Source organism: Antechinus flavipes, chromosome 1, assembly GCF_016432865.1.
Source record: "Antechinus flavipes isolate AdamAnt ecotype Samford, QLD, Australia chromosome 1, AdamAnt_v2, whole genome shotgun sequence".
NCBI classification, from domain to species: domain Eukaryota; kingdom Metazoa; phylum Chordata; class Mammalia; order Dasyuromorphia; family Dasyuridae; genus Antechinus; species Antechinus flavipes.
In genome coordinates, this window is record NC_067398.1 from 675,843,913 (window position 1) to 675,856,583 (window position 12,671).

The following is a 12,671-nucleotide window of genomic DNA, read 5'->3' on the forward strand; positions in this document are numbered from 1 at the left end:
CAACCTACCTTTCCATGGTGTTGGATATTCTTCTCTTTCTTATTCTGAGATCTAACCAGACTGGTCTCTGTTCTGTTCTTCACACACGCATGATATTCCATCTCTGATCCTTTGATGTATCATACTCCATGATTGAAATGCACTTCCTTCTTATTTCAACCTCATGGATTCCTCCTCTTCCTTTGAAACATAGCTCAAACACCATTTTCGGCACAATACCTCCCTTGATCACCCCATCTGCTGAGTGATTTTTCTACCAAATTCTCTTCAAATATCTGAATTTCTTCAATTTCCTTTTATGCTATATATACACTTGTAAACACACACCCATGTAAATAATTGCACATGTAAACACGTAATTATATCTACATATATAAATATCCATGTGTTTACATAAGTAAATATGGACATTATTCAAATGTAAATATGTCACCCGTGGTATATATTTACATGTAAATATATACACATGTAAATTTACATGTTTTTCTGTCTTTCATTAGAATGTAAGTTCATTGAGGGAAGGAATTTTCATTCTTTATATCTGTATCCCCAATGCTTAACCTACTATTAAGCACATAGTAAGTGTTGATAGATGGAAATATAAATTCCAAGTAGCATTTAGAACTCTTACCTTGACTTTTTCTCCTTCCAGTATTTTCCTTCTTACTTGTTCCTCACAGAGGATATTTCATTTCCCATCTCCCTATCTTTCCTTCTTATTCTGAACACTCTCCCATTTAGGACCCTGGTTTCTTGACTCACTTCAGATGTCACCTTCTGCAGGCCATTCCCAGAACCCATAGTTGCTAGTGCTTGGTAGATGCATTTTCTTTCATTAGAATGTAAGTATCTGACTAATTTTTTAAAAATCTTGTCTTTACAATCCATGTTAAATTCATAGTAAGAACTTAATATTTTTTTTGATTATCTGATTCCAGATTTGTCATGTGACCTCAGGCAAACCATTTCAACCTAAGCCTGTTTCTCCATCAGCAAAATGGGAATAATAATACTCATCAAAAAATAATAATAATATTCTTGCCCACCTCACACAGTTATTATGAAGAACTTTAAAATATTATAGAGATGGGTACCGAGTTTCTCCCACCAGGGGATCCTGCCAACACTCTCCTCTTCTGTCAGGATTTCATGTAGGGAAATTCATTGTGACTTTGTGTGAAATGCTTCCTCCTCTCCTGGTGTAGTGGAAAGGCCTTGGTTTGAAGCCCAGCATGGCCACTTATATTGACTCCATTATCTGTAAGTCTCTTTCCAGCTCCAGAGGACTCACTGGTTTCCCTCTCATAGCAATCCCATGGCAACTCACTCCCTCGTTTTCTCTAAAATCCCTATTTTCTGCAAGAAGCTTCTCAATGTAAATGCCCTCCCTATCCGATTTACCCTGTCTAGATCTTGTTTGTATATATCTGTCTGCAGTGTTTCCTCCACTAAACTGTGAGCCCCTAGAAAGCAGAGGCTGTCTGCTGTTTGGTACATAGTAGATATTTAGTTAGATTAGTAAATTTGTAAAAAAAAAAAAAAAAAATACACAGCACCAAGGAATACATACGCTTTTCTTTTTGGTCTTAATTTTTTTTTTTAATTCAATTGAAAACCCAGATAATGTTCCCAGGCTTCTGCAAATGGAGTTGGGGGAACAAGTCATGCACTGTGGCCAGCTAGTGATGGCAAGGGTAGGGTGGCTTCTGACTTCTTTGCAGAGGAAAGCCCATTTTCGGGTGACAGGGAGAGGAGACCTCAGGGCAATGAGCAAAGTAACCAGGCCCAACAGACCTAGAAGCCTGGGGTGGTAGGGAAGGCAAATGGGGGGAACTACCCAAAGGCTTTGGTCACATTAAAAAAAAAATCACACTTGACATAGGCTGGCAACATGATAACGACGTTCATCAGCAGCAATAAACTGTACAGGAGATCTAGAAATTCAACATGTAAAAGGCCTGGTCCCTGGGATTCTCAGCACAACCGAGGCAGGAGCTTAACCCCAGAAATCGCACACATGCATACCAAAATGTAAACATTGATGGCATAGAAAACAAGGGGAACAGGAAGGAGCAGCTCCAAGTTCATACAAAACTACCATCACAAGAGGGGTCAGGGAGGTTCGAAGCTCACCAACTTACCCAGAACCCTGGCAGCAGAAGGCCCCCCCTGGGTAAAGGGGTGTGGGAAACAGCACTTGAGCTATTAGGGGGGAGGCAAGCAGATACAGCTAATTCTTGTCTTTCAAACCACAGGAGGAAGCAGAAGGCTTAGGCCATGGCAGCGACATTCCCTCGCTGCTGAATTTTCCATTACAAGCCGTAATTCTACGAAATGTTTCCCAAAAGACAAACAAGAAGTTGGTCCAGACATTTCTCTATGTATTCCAACTCTGGGGGGATAGAGGTAGGGAAAGGGCTGGAAAAAAAATGTAAAAATTCCCATAGACATGTGAACATTTCCTAGATTTCTTAATTATTCCCTCTAGAATTTAGGGCAGAATTTCCTCATCTGATCATTCCTACTTCCTCTCCAGATTTAATAGAAGAATAAGGAAGGGGGGGAATGGGAAACTGGTCACCCAGAAATTTGCTTTCTTAGCCCAAGCTCTTGTGCTTGTGAACTTGGGCAAATCCCTTTTCTTCCAGACCTCAGTGTACCCTTCTGTAAAACCAGAGGTTTGGAATAACTTCTACTTCTTGTCACTTACTGGCTAACCACGGCTACCCAGACTCCTTCCGGCTACAGATGGATCATTTGGCCAAACAATTTCCTAAATACTCCCAGTCAGGACTACAGGAACTCTGACCAACGGATGTCCCACTAACTGTACACATGCTGCAGGTCAGAAGGGGCCGGAGTGCTACCTAAATAAATCTGCCTTGCTCAATACCCTGAGTATTCCTGCCAGATTTAGTTCTATAGGTCGGCGAACAAGCTTCGGGAAGTCAGCTGGGACCCTGTGGGAATTCTGTGGGCGAGCTCTTGGGGTTCTCTACAAGAGGAAGACGACGCTGTTGTCACACAACTTAAGTTCACACAGGTCACAATGAAAGGTTTTCTTCCCTGCTGGATGGAGTGGTTCCAATTTCTACCACGATAACTGTTTTGCTGAACATCTAAGACCTAGAAGAATCCAAGATCAGACTTCTGGCTAAGCTATTAAGCCTTAAAGGATGCAACCACCTGGCTTCAAAAGAGAAAAAAAAAAATTTAAAATGGCTATTTCCTGTTTTAAAGGAAACGCAAGAGAAATTAGATCCATGGGTTTATGCACTAAACTAGTCCTGGAATGTCCCTGTAAAGTCAAAGTCCTTCAACATACACTTTTTTTTTTTGTGCCCGAGTTCAGAGGAATCTCCACTTAGAAGCTTGATCCCCAAATTGATGAGCAGAGGGGCATCAGCAACCTGCTGTTTTTAACTCCTTAGGTGGCCCGGTGGCTCCTTACTCCCACAAGCTCCCTCAACTGATAACTTAGCCGGCTGCAGCTCAGAACCCTGAGCTCACAAAATCCACCAGCTGGAGCCTCCCGGGGAGCAGGGATCACAAGTACACGACACTCTTCCCGGCTTTAACATAAATCTGTATCACAGATGGTCCTGAAGCTGCCAATGTATATACCCACATTTTTCGGTTTTGGAAATTGTTATCTTGCCCCAAATCTAAGCCCAAGGATGTTGGATAAGGGATTTCTGTCCTTGCTTCTGCTGCTTTCACTTTTGTCTGGTCCCAGAAAAGCCAGGTGAGTTATTTTTCTTTTAATATCTGCAATGTACACATGCTATGTTCACTTCTTTTTTCTTTTATGATTTTTTAACTCTTGATTTTTTTCTTCCCAAAGTGCTTCATAATGAAACATGTATTTAAATACATGTATAACCAGAAAAAAAAAAACACATTAAAACAATTTAAAAAATGAAGGATGTCTGAATGATTAGGGAGACAGGACCAGTCCTGATTTTGCAATGACCGCCAAGGTGTGACCTCGGACAAGCCTCCTGTAAAATGGATCAATTGGACTATAAGCTCCCTGATCCTCATGAATTAAATTAAACTCCAGAAGTCTGCTGAAGCCCCCTCTGAAGAAGGAACGCCTCCGAATCTAACACTGTTTTCAAATCCCTTTTCAGCTCGGAGAATCCTTTTTAAGATTCCTCCCACCTCTGACCTTGCTTTCTCAGCTTTAACATTCTAAGGTTCCTTCTGTTCTATGCAAGTTCCAAGAGCCTTTCAGATCTGCCATTTTGTAACTCAAAAACCTATGGCAGACAGCATGATATTATTGGCAGATGGACTCTAAAGGGGCTGTCTCCCTTTGGGGAGAAGGGAAGGGCATAAACATTTACAGAACACCTACTACGTACCAGGCACTGCACTTTACAGATATCTCATGGGATCCTCACAACAACCCTCTGAGGTAGGTGCCGTTTTACAGAGAAGGAAACTGAGGCAGGGGAGATTTGAACTTGGTTCTCCCTGACTCCAGGTGCAGCCCCTTCATCCACCAGGTCATTTAGCTGCCTCCAACGGGAAGGCGATTCAGCAAGACATCACTTAAATAGGGAGTTCTTAACCTATCATCAGTGAATACTTAAAAATTTAGCTTTTTGATAGTTACCTCAAATCATCATTTTCATTCTTGTTTTAGACATTTAAAAACACGATTCAGGACACACACAAGAGGTTAAGGGCACTGAGCTAATCCAGCCCCTTTGGGTGATGGGGCTGGAAATTTACAGCTCGTGAAGAGTGACTGGCCAAATGTCCCGTGGAGGACGGTAGCAGAACTGGCTCTGAAGCAGTTCTTAAACTCGGGCCCACAGATACCCCTACCCTGCCTCCAAGTCTGTGGATAGCTATTAAGGAGTCTACAAAATGGATGGGGACAGAATGACGTCTTTATTTTCACTAACTTTTCATGGAAACCTGACATTTTCTTCAATTTTTTCCAGGGCCACACAGTCAAAGTCTGAGGGCCCATTTGGACTCGGGTCCTCCTGCCTGCAGGACCACGGCGCTCTCCACTGCGCTGCCTGATCTTCTTCACTTATTTGGAAACATGATTCTGAGAAGGCGCCAAGGATGACTGAAAGGGTCGGGAGAAATCCTGGCTTGGAGGCCCGAGGAGGGAAATGACTGCCTTTCATGCTCGTCTCTGACCCAGAGTCAGAGTTGCTCCGCGAGTGTTTAATAATGGTTTAAGAAATGATTCCTGAGTTGACTTAAGACCTCATGCAACACTCATTAGCAAAGCTCTCTCCAGGTCACTATTTTTCTCTTATCCAACTTCCACTCTGCACCAGGAACTAGAGTAGGAGGAACAGCAACGGGGGGATGGCCATTACCAGAGACAGAACCCAAGGGGGGAGCCAACCATGAAACCACCGGTCAATATTTGGGAACGACGTGCAAGATAAAACGGGGGTGACCATTCAGGGAAGCAAGGGGTCCTCGTGGGCCCACGGAGACCGGCTGTATCAGCAGAGCTTCTGCTCTTCCAGTCCCAGCTACCGGGGAAACCACGGGCCGCGGGACTGACTGGGGTTGGAGGATTCTCCTGGGGAAGCAGGAGGAGACTTGGCTCCAACACCTTGGACAGTGTCCACTAAGGATCCCAAGGGAAACTCCCATTGATGCTTTACATCTGGGGAAGTAAAATGTCAAATTGGAAGGGAAATGGGGAACCTTGTTCCATCTATTCTCCTGCTGTGGAGAACACAGATAAGAGATCACACAATTTTAAAGCATTGTCCAAATGTAAAAGAACAGGAGATAATTAAAGAAGGCAGAATGCATGTTCTCAAGGTTAAACAGGGGCTAAGGGTAAATGAATAGAAAAAAATATTTTTAAAAGATAAAAATATATGACGGGGTTATTTATAAATGGTTACATCTAACCTTAGCCCCCTGAAAATTTCCAGTAATTGGGCTTCAGGTCATGAGCTCCTCCAAAAACCTGAGTTTTCTTTAGAAGAATGTAAGCTCTCAGAGGACAGGGGCTATGAGCTCAAGGTACACAATAAGTGCTTAATAAATGCCTATGGATCTATTCTATAAAGAGGCATTTTTAAACATCAAGTTGCTCCTTTTGGAACCAAGAGGTTTAAACTGGTCGGTTTCTCCCCCAGGGAAGCTCTGTTCAATGCCTCTGGGCTCTGCAGGTTCTAAGAGGCTAAGGGGTGTGTAGTGGGGCCCACTCTGGGTCTGTCATCACCTTAAAGTTGGCCATAAGATGACCCATTTTGTCACTCACAACAGACTGGCCATTACTGATACTGATGGAGGGGCTACCTGCACAGAGGAGAGTAGGAGCATAAACTGAGAGCTGGAAAGGTCTTAAGGATCCATCAGGAGCATCAGCCCTGAAGTCAGAAGGACCCAAGTTCAAATCGGATCTCAGACACTTAACGCTTCCTGGCTGTGTGACTCTGGGTAGGTCACTTGACCCCAATTATCACAGGAAAATAAAGTATCCATCAAGCCCATTCCTCAGATAAGAAAATTGAGGTCACACAGCCAGCAGGGACTTAGGTCATCTTGATTTTCTCTCTAACATTCTACGTTCCCAAGTCAACCAGATCAAGGAATTTCAGACCCTTTAGGCACTGCAGACAAAGCCTTGCACAATTTAGGAACAACACCCCAAAGAGCTAATCCATAATCTAACGTCCGGGATGGGAAGTTCCATCTGTTTTTGGCTGAAGTTTGGAGGGTCCCTCCCTGCTGGAGTGGAAGTAATGATATCATTCACGGAACAAAGGGCTAGCCTTGTCTCTGGCTGGACCGGGATGATGGGAAAAGCAGTGGCTGCAGGCTGACCCACGGGAGGAGAAGCTTCCCTGGCGATGGAGCCTCTGCTCCGGCCCTGCCCTTCCCGGGGAGTCTGGCCTTCCTGGCCGGTCCCACAGACAGCACCGCCCACCTCATCGCAGCCTTAAGTACCCCCTAGTCCAGACGGGAAGCCTGTCGGTGAGGGAATGCTAGGGGAATCAAAGAGGCCGCGACGTGGATCTCAAAGTCAGACTGTGCTAAATTACAGCGTGGCAGAGCCCGTTCCTGGGCGTCCGCCCGCTGGCTGCATGTCTTCTCCACAACCAGTTTGGAAGCTCAGAAACGCAGGTTGGAACTCCTGAAACAGGCTTTTGAGACCAGAGACAAAGCAGAAGCCTTCTGCCCCCCAGACGCAAAGGGAGAAAATCCCTGCAAGGGGGACCCAGAGAAAAACAAAATGCAGAGGAATGCCCAGCTGGCATCTGATGGCAATGGCATGGCGCTGAGGGAAGAGAGAGATCCCTGGGCTGGAGGTTCCAGGCAGGTCATAGTCCTGGCTCTGTCACTAACCTCGGACAAGTTAGACTGGCTCTTCACATTCTCAGTCCTTGGTTCTGCCATTCCCTGTTCTAAGGGCCCTCCCAGCCCTGACATCCCGTGTTCTAAGGGCCCTCCCAGCCCTGACATCTCGTGTTCTAAGGGCCCTCCCAGCCCTGACCTCCCGTGTTCTAAGGGCCCTCCCAGCCCTGACCTCCCGTGTTCTAAGGGCCCTCCCAGCCCTGACCTCCCGTGTTCTAAGGGCCCTCCCAGCCCTGACCTCCCGTGTTCTAAGGGCCCTCCCAGCCCTGACCTCCGGGTTCTAAGGGCCCTCCCAGCCCTGACCTCCCGGGTTCTAAGGGCCCTCCCAGCCCTGACCTCCCGGGTTCTAAGGGCCCTCCCAGCCCTGACCTCCTGGGTTCTAAGGGCCCTCCCAGCCCTGACCTCCCGGGTTCTAAGGGCCCTCCCAGCCCTGACTTTAAAACTGTCCAGGGAAACCACACTGATGCTAACATCCCATGAGAACTTCTGTTTTGGCAGAAGGTATCCCCGGAGGCTCTTGTTTTCCTCCCAAAGTGCTGACTTATGGTAAACATGCAAGGTTTGTTTGGGGGTGAAGTGGAAAGGAAGCCGGGGAGAGCGTCCTTCCTTCTTTAAGGTCACTGGACAGAGAAGGGGCAGCTCCAGCCCATGACACTGTTTAGGGGAAGTTTGCAGCTGTAGCCATTTCTGTGCATGTGCATGTGCCTGGGGCTGGGGGGCATCTCCCAAAGGAGAAGACGGGTGGGGGGAAGAGGAGGGGCTTGTCTTGTCTGAATCACAGCCTGATCGAGAACCCCTGGCCAGATGACCTTCCGCCCGCCCTGGAGCAGAAAGCCCCCTCCCTCACGCCCACAGCTGGGCAGCATTCGGCCCGTTCCCGACCGCAGCCAGACCCCTGGACAGCGCGAGTTAAACCCCAGCCCTCCCCTCCCCCAGTAGAAAACCCCCAGCCAGAGGGAGGTGCAGGTGGGCTCCTCACCCCGGGGGAGGCGGCTCCCTCCCCCCTTCCTCCCCCACGCCGGGTCAAGGTGCCTTCACAGAAGCTCTGGGCTCCAATCTCAGCTTAGCTTACAAAAGTAATAAATTAATGGTAGGGGTCTGCCTCCCAGCTATTTACAAAAGTGCCTTCTCCTACCCACGGCCCCCGCTACAAAAATAAGGAGACTTCTTTCCAGTTTGTAGAAAAAGTCGCGTCCGAGTCCACACTGCTTGTCCTGGGCTTGCTCCGCGGCGGGGTCCGAGGCTCGCGCCTTTCCTTTCTCCCGCCCCCGCCTCGAGGACGCATGCACTGACTCGGCTCCAGGCAGATGCGGGTGGGAGGGATGGGGGCGGGCTTGGGTGGCAGCTCCTAGCGCCGGTCCCCGTCCTTCCTCCGCGAGGGGCCGGCGTCTCGCGGACTCCGGGGAGTGCGAGGGTCAGGTCCCGCCCGCTCCTGGCCTCCCGAGAGCTGGAGGATGGGCAAGGACTTGGCCGCCTGCAGGGGCCCCCGCAGGGCCCGGCCCACCCTGGGGGGCTGCGGCCCCGAGCCCAAGTCCCGCAGGTCCCGGCTGTTCCGCCGCTGCGATGAGAGGCTCTTGTACTCGACCGCCTTGGTCCCGTCCGTCTGCTCGGTGTAGACCTTGGCCACCAGCTGCAGGGGCGGGTAGGAGCCCTGGCACTCCCACTCGCCCGCGCCCGGCTCGTGCACCCGGCCCTCCAGGGCGATCTGGGGCACGGGCGGGGGCTTCTGCTCGCGCGCCCGCGCCTGGCCCTCCTGCCTGCCAGGGCCCTCGTCCCCAGCGCCCGCGGGCTCGGGCTCGTCGAAGCTCACCTCCTGGACGGCCTCCTGCTTTTTGAACGAGTCCCGGCGCTCGGAGAGGTTCAGGCGCCTCATGACCACCACCTCCTGGTCCCCGGCCCAGTCTCTGCCCCGGCTCGCTGAGAAGGCCTGGCTGGACGCCTCCTCCGGGCCGTCCCCGTCTCCCGCCGGCATCTCCAGGGTGAGTTTACGGCCCCCCAACGGCTTCTTCTCCGCCAGGGAGGGGGCGATTTTGTCAGCAGACTGCCCTCGCTTCAGGAGGGGGGATCGGGGGGTCTCGGCGCTCCGGGGCCGGGACGTCTGCCTGGTGATCATCGGGGGGGACAAGGTCTTACCCTGGAAGGTGTACAGGTTTTTGGGGTAACCTGGCAAAGGGGATGGAGACCTCTGCGGGGAGGGGGGCTGCGGGCCCGGGGACGGCGTGCAGGCCAGCGGAGATGGTGGGATGCTGCTCGTCGACTTCCGGCGGCCCACCTTATAGCGCGGGGCCCCCAGCTTGGACGCCAGCCCGTGCAGAGAGCTGGGCCGGATGTGGCCCGCGGGGGAGGTGGGGGTGCTGGAGGAGGGCGAAGTGCTCTGGGGGGACGCGGTATCTGAAAAAACGAGGAACACCCCATGTCACAGCTCTCCCCATGGCCCAGGCCGCGAAGGAGGGCAGCCACCCAGAGTCCCCTCTCCAGGGACCCTAAGCTAAGGCTTCCTGAGCAATCCAACCGGCGTGGAACGCTCCCCCCAGCAAACCTCCTCCTCCTTCTCCTGCTATTCCCCGATGAGCCCAAGCAGAGCCTGGGGAGCAACAGCGACTTCTGTCCCCGTGTTTCAGGGTGGAGCAGAAGCAAAAGCAGATCTGAATGAAGGGGACGGTCTCGGCAAGTGAGAGAGAGACATTATTATTAGGAAGGAAGGATTTAAGCACCTACTATGTGCCAGGCCCGTAGTAAGTGCTTTTCAACGATCATCTTAACTCCTCTGGGAGGGAAGGGCTATTATTACTATTATTATTTCATAACCGAAGAACCCGAGGCAGCTCTTAGGATCCCAGATTCAGAGCTCGACATGACCAGAGATAGTCTCGTCCAACCTTTGGAGGCCCCCAAACTAAGGAGGCTTCAGAAATTGGTGGCTCCCTAGGGCCTCTGCTTGCTATTGAGCATCCTTCATCACCTGGTCCATGTGCTTGGGCTCACTGCCCCAGGACTATCCTGGATGCTACGTTTTAATTGCATGGGTCTATGTTCCTGACTCTATCTCTAGATAATTTCTTTCTTTCTTTTTTTTTTTTTTTTTGCCTAGATGCTTCCTATGTCTGGAATGCACATTCTCTCTTCAGCCCTGCTTCTGAAAAATCCCTTCCATCATCATCACCACTAGCATTTACATAGCATTACAATTTGTAGAGTATATTACAAAAACTACCTCACTCTAATAACTCTGGGAGAGGGAGATACTGCGATCGTCTCCATTTCACAGCTGAGACAACTGAGGCTGAAGGATTCCCTTTGCTATAAAATATCTGGAGTTTTTTGTTTCCAGCTCCAGAGGTCCAACCACTGCACCCCCTAGCGGCCTTCAGTGCTCAGCTTATGTACTGTTCTCAATAAAAAGCTTCCCAGACTGCCCCTAGTTAACGAGTTCTTTCCTTAAACATCCGCCTGATGACTGACTATTCTACATATTGTATCCCACAATAGAAGGGAATCTTCTCCAGGGAAGGGCAGTTTTTCACTCTGTTGCTGAACCCTCCTTCCCACTTGGTCCAGAGCATGGCACATAATAAGTGTTTTAAATGATTCTCAGAATAAGGTTTCACTTGGGAAATCTCGGTGAAAGCTTTAGCTTCACAAATTTGTCAGCTTGGTTCCCATCCCCTGCTCATTTCTACCTCTTGGATTCCCAGACTTCCTTCCAGTCCCCGTGGCAATCCCACTTCTGACAGGAAGCTTTTCCCAGTCCCCCTTAATTTCAAGCTTTTCCGCATGAATTATTTCCAGTTTCTCCTGTACATAACTGTTTTGCATTTGTCATTAGATTTTAAATTCTCTGAGAGCGGGTCACTCTCTTGCCTTTCTTTGTCTCCTCTGTGCTTAGGAGAGAGCCTGACTCATAGTAGGTACTTGATAATATTTAGTTGATGTTAAATCCCATATTGGTGCACAGGAGAGACCCACACAAATGAGTTTAAAATAAAAAGGCAGAATTGACCAAAATTCTGAGGAAGACAAACTTCCTTAGAGCCCACAAGTGTCTGCTGGTGAGAGCTAACCACCCACCTCAATCTGGAGTTTGCTATGAAGATTTTCAGATGAAAAGAGAATGATTAAACTGGCAAAATAAACCCGAGAGAAGAGAGGGCCCCAAGTACTGAGTGGGCTTCCTTCCTTCCCAGATCCCTCCCGGGAAAGGGGGAACATCCTACCGGTACCTGGTGGGGCGTCAGGGGCGGGGCTGCGGCAAGGGGTGGCTGGTCCAGGGGACAGACTGTGCGTAGGGGAGCCGGGAAGGCTCTCGCTGGAGGACAACGAGTGATGGAGGCCAGAAGAGAAGCTCCGACTCGTGTGTAGTATTGTGGACTGCTTGGAGATCTTTTTGAAAAGAGACTTCCTCCTTCGAAAGCAGAGAACAAAAATCATTTAGGATTTAGGAAGAAAGGAATGGACACAGTGAAAGCCAGAATGTGGCTGTCCCAAGTCTCCTTCCTTCTCTAGCATCTTCCTCACTTGTAAACTAACAGTTTTGGAAGTTCTTAAACGTTTTTGTGACGTGGGTGCCTCTGGAAGTCTGAGGAAGCCCAAGGATGGACTGACCCCTTCTTAAAAGAATTTTAAAGGCATAAAATTAAGTCCACAGGATTTTAAAGAAAACCAAAGGGAGATGAAAATAAAGAATTTAATCTTTCCTCTCCATCTTAAAATCTCCAAGAACTCCCAAACCAGATGGTCTCTCAGCTCCAACATTCTATGTTCTTTGTATTAAGTGCGCTCTGACCTGGCATTGTGTTCTATGTGAAAAAGGCCCCTTCTAGCTCTTATAGTCTTTATTCTGGTATAAAATATCTTTCTAGCTCAAATATTTTATATTTTAAGTTTCTCTCTAGCTCCGACATCCTGGGTTCTAAGGGACCTCCCGGCTCTGACCTCCTGGGTTCTAAGGGCCCTCCCAGCTCTGTGTTCTAAGGCCCTATTCTTCAGGTTCTCAGGCCCATTTTTGAATCTATCAATCTATATTAGGATAGGGAAAATCTCTGAATGTAAATTACTTTGAATGACATCATTCCCTGGTTTGAGGTGTTGGGGGAAAACTGTTTTATGTGTGATTATGCAACAAGTCCCACGGCAGGCGGCCTTCAATGCTAAAGGCGGTGGCAAGAATCCAGGCGACACTGGGGGGATGCTCGGGCACGGCCATCTCCCCCGGAGGAGGCCGAGGACCATCCCAGACATGTCTGGTGGCGGCACCATAAATGGCCCTGCTGGGTTAGCCAGCGGTGCCTGGGGAATTGGGGCCCCTCGCCTTCTCCAGA

The 12,671-nt window shown here is 49.1% G+C and overlaps 1 protein-coding gene across 25 annotated transcripts in view; it reads right to left on the bottom strand.

Annotated features, from left to right (window-relative positions):
* Window positions 1-1,572: 1,572 nt before the first annotated feature.
* MAST3 (microtubule associated serine/threonine kinase 3) overlaps window positions 1,573-12,671 on the bottom strand; it is an 88,188-nt gene continuing 77,089 nt past the window's right edge. For 3 of the 25 annotated variants that reach the window (XM_051972369.1, XM_051972344.1, XM_051972368.1), the window contains 3 exons: window positions 11,568-11,755; window positions 7,657-9,744; window positions 1,573-7,624 (listed from right to left, as the gene is read on the bottom strand). In XM_051972369.1, the coding sequence (XP_051828329.1) occupies window positions 8,702-9,744; window positions 11,568-11,755 (1,231 nt within the window). In that variant the 3' untranslated portion in view covers window positions 1,573-7,624; window positions 7,657-8,701. The remainder of the gene's footprint in view (window positions 7,625-7,656; window positions 9,745-11,567; window positions 11,756-12,671) is intronic. The other 22 variants (XM_051972367.1, XM_051972370.1, XM_051972352.1 and 19 more) reach the window with 21 other exon arrangements.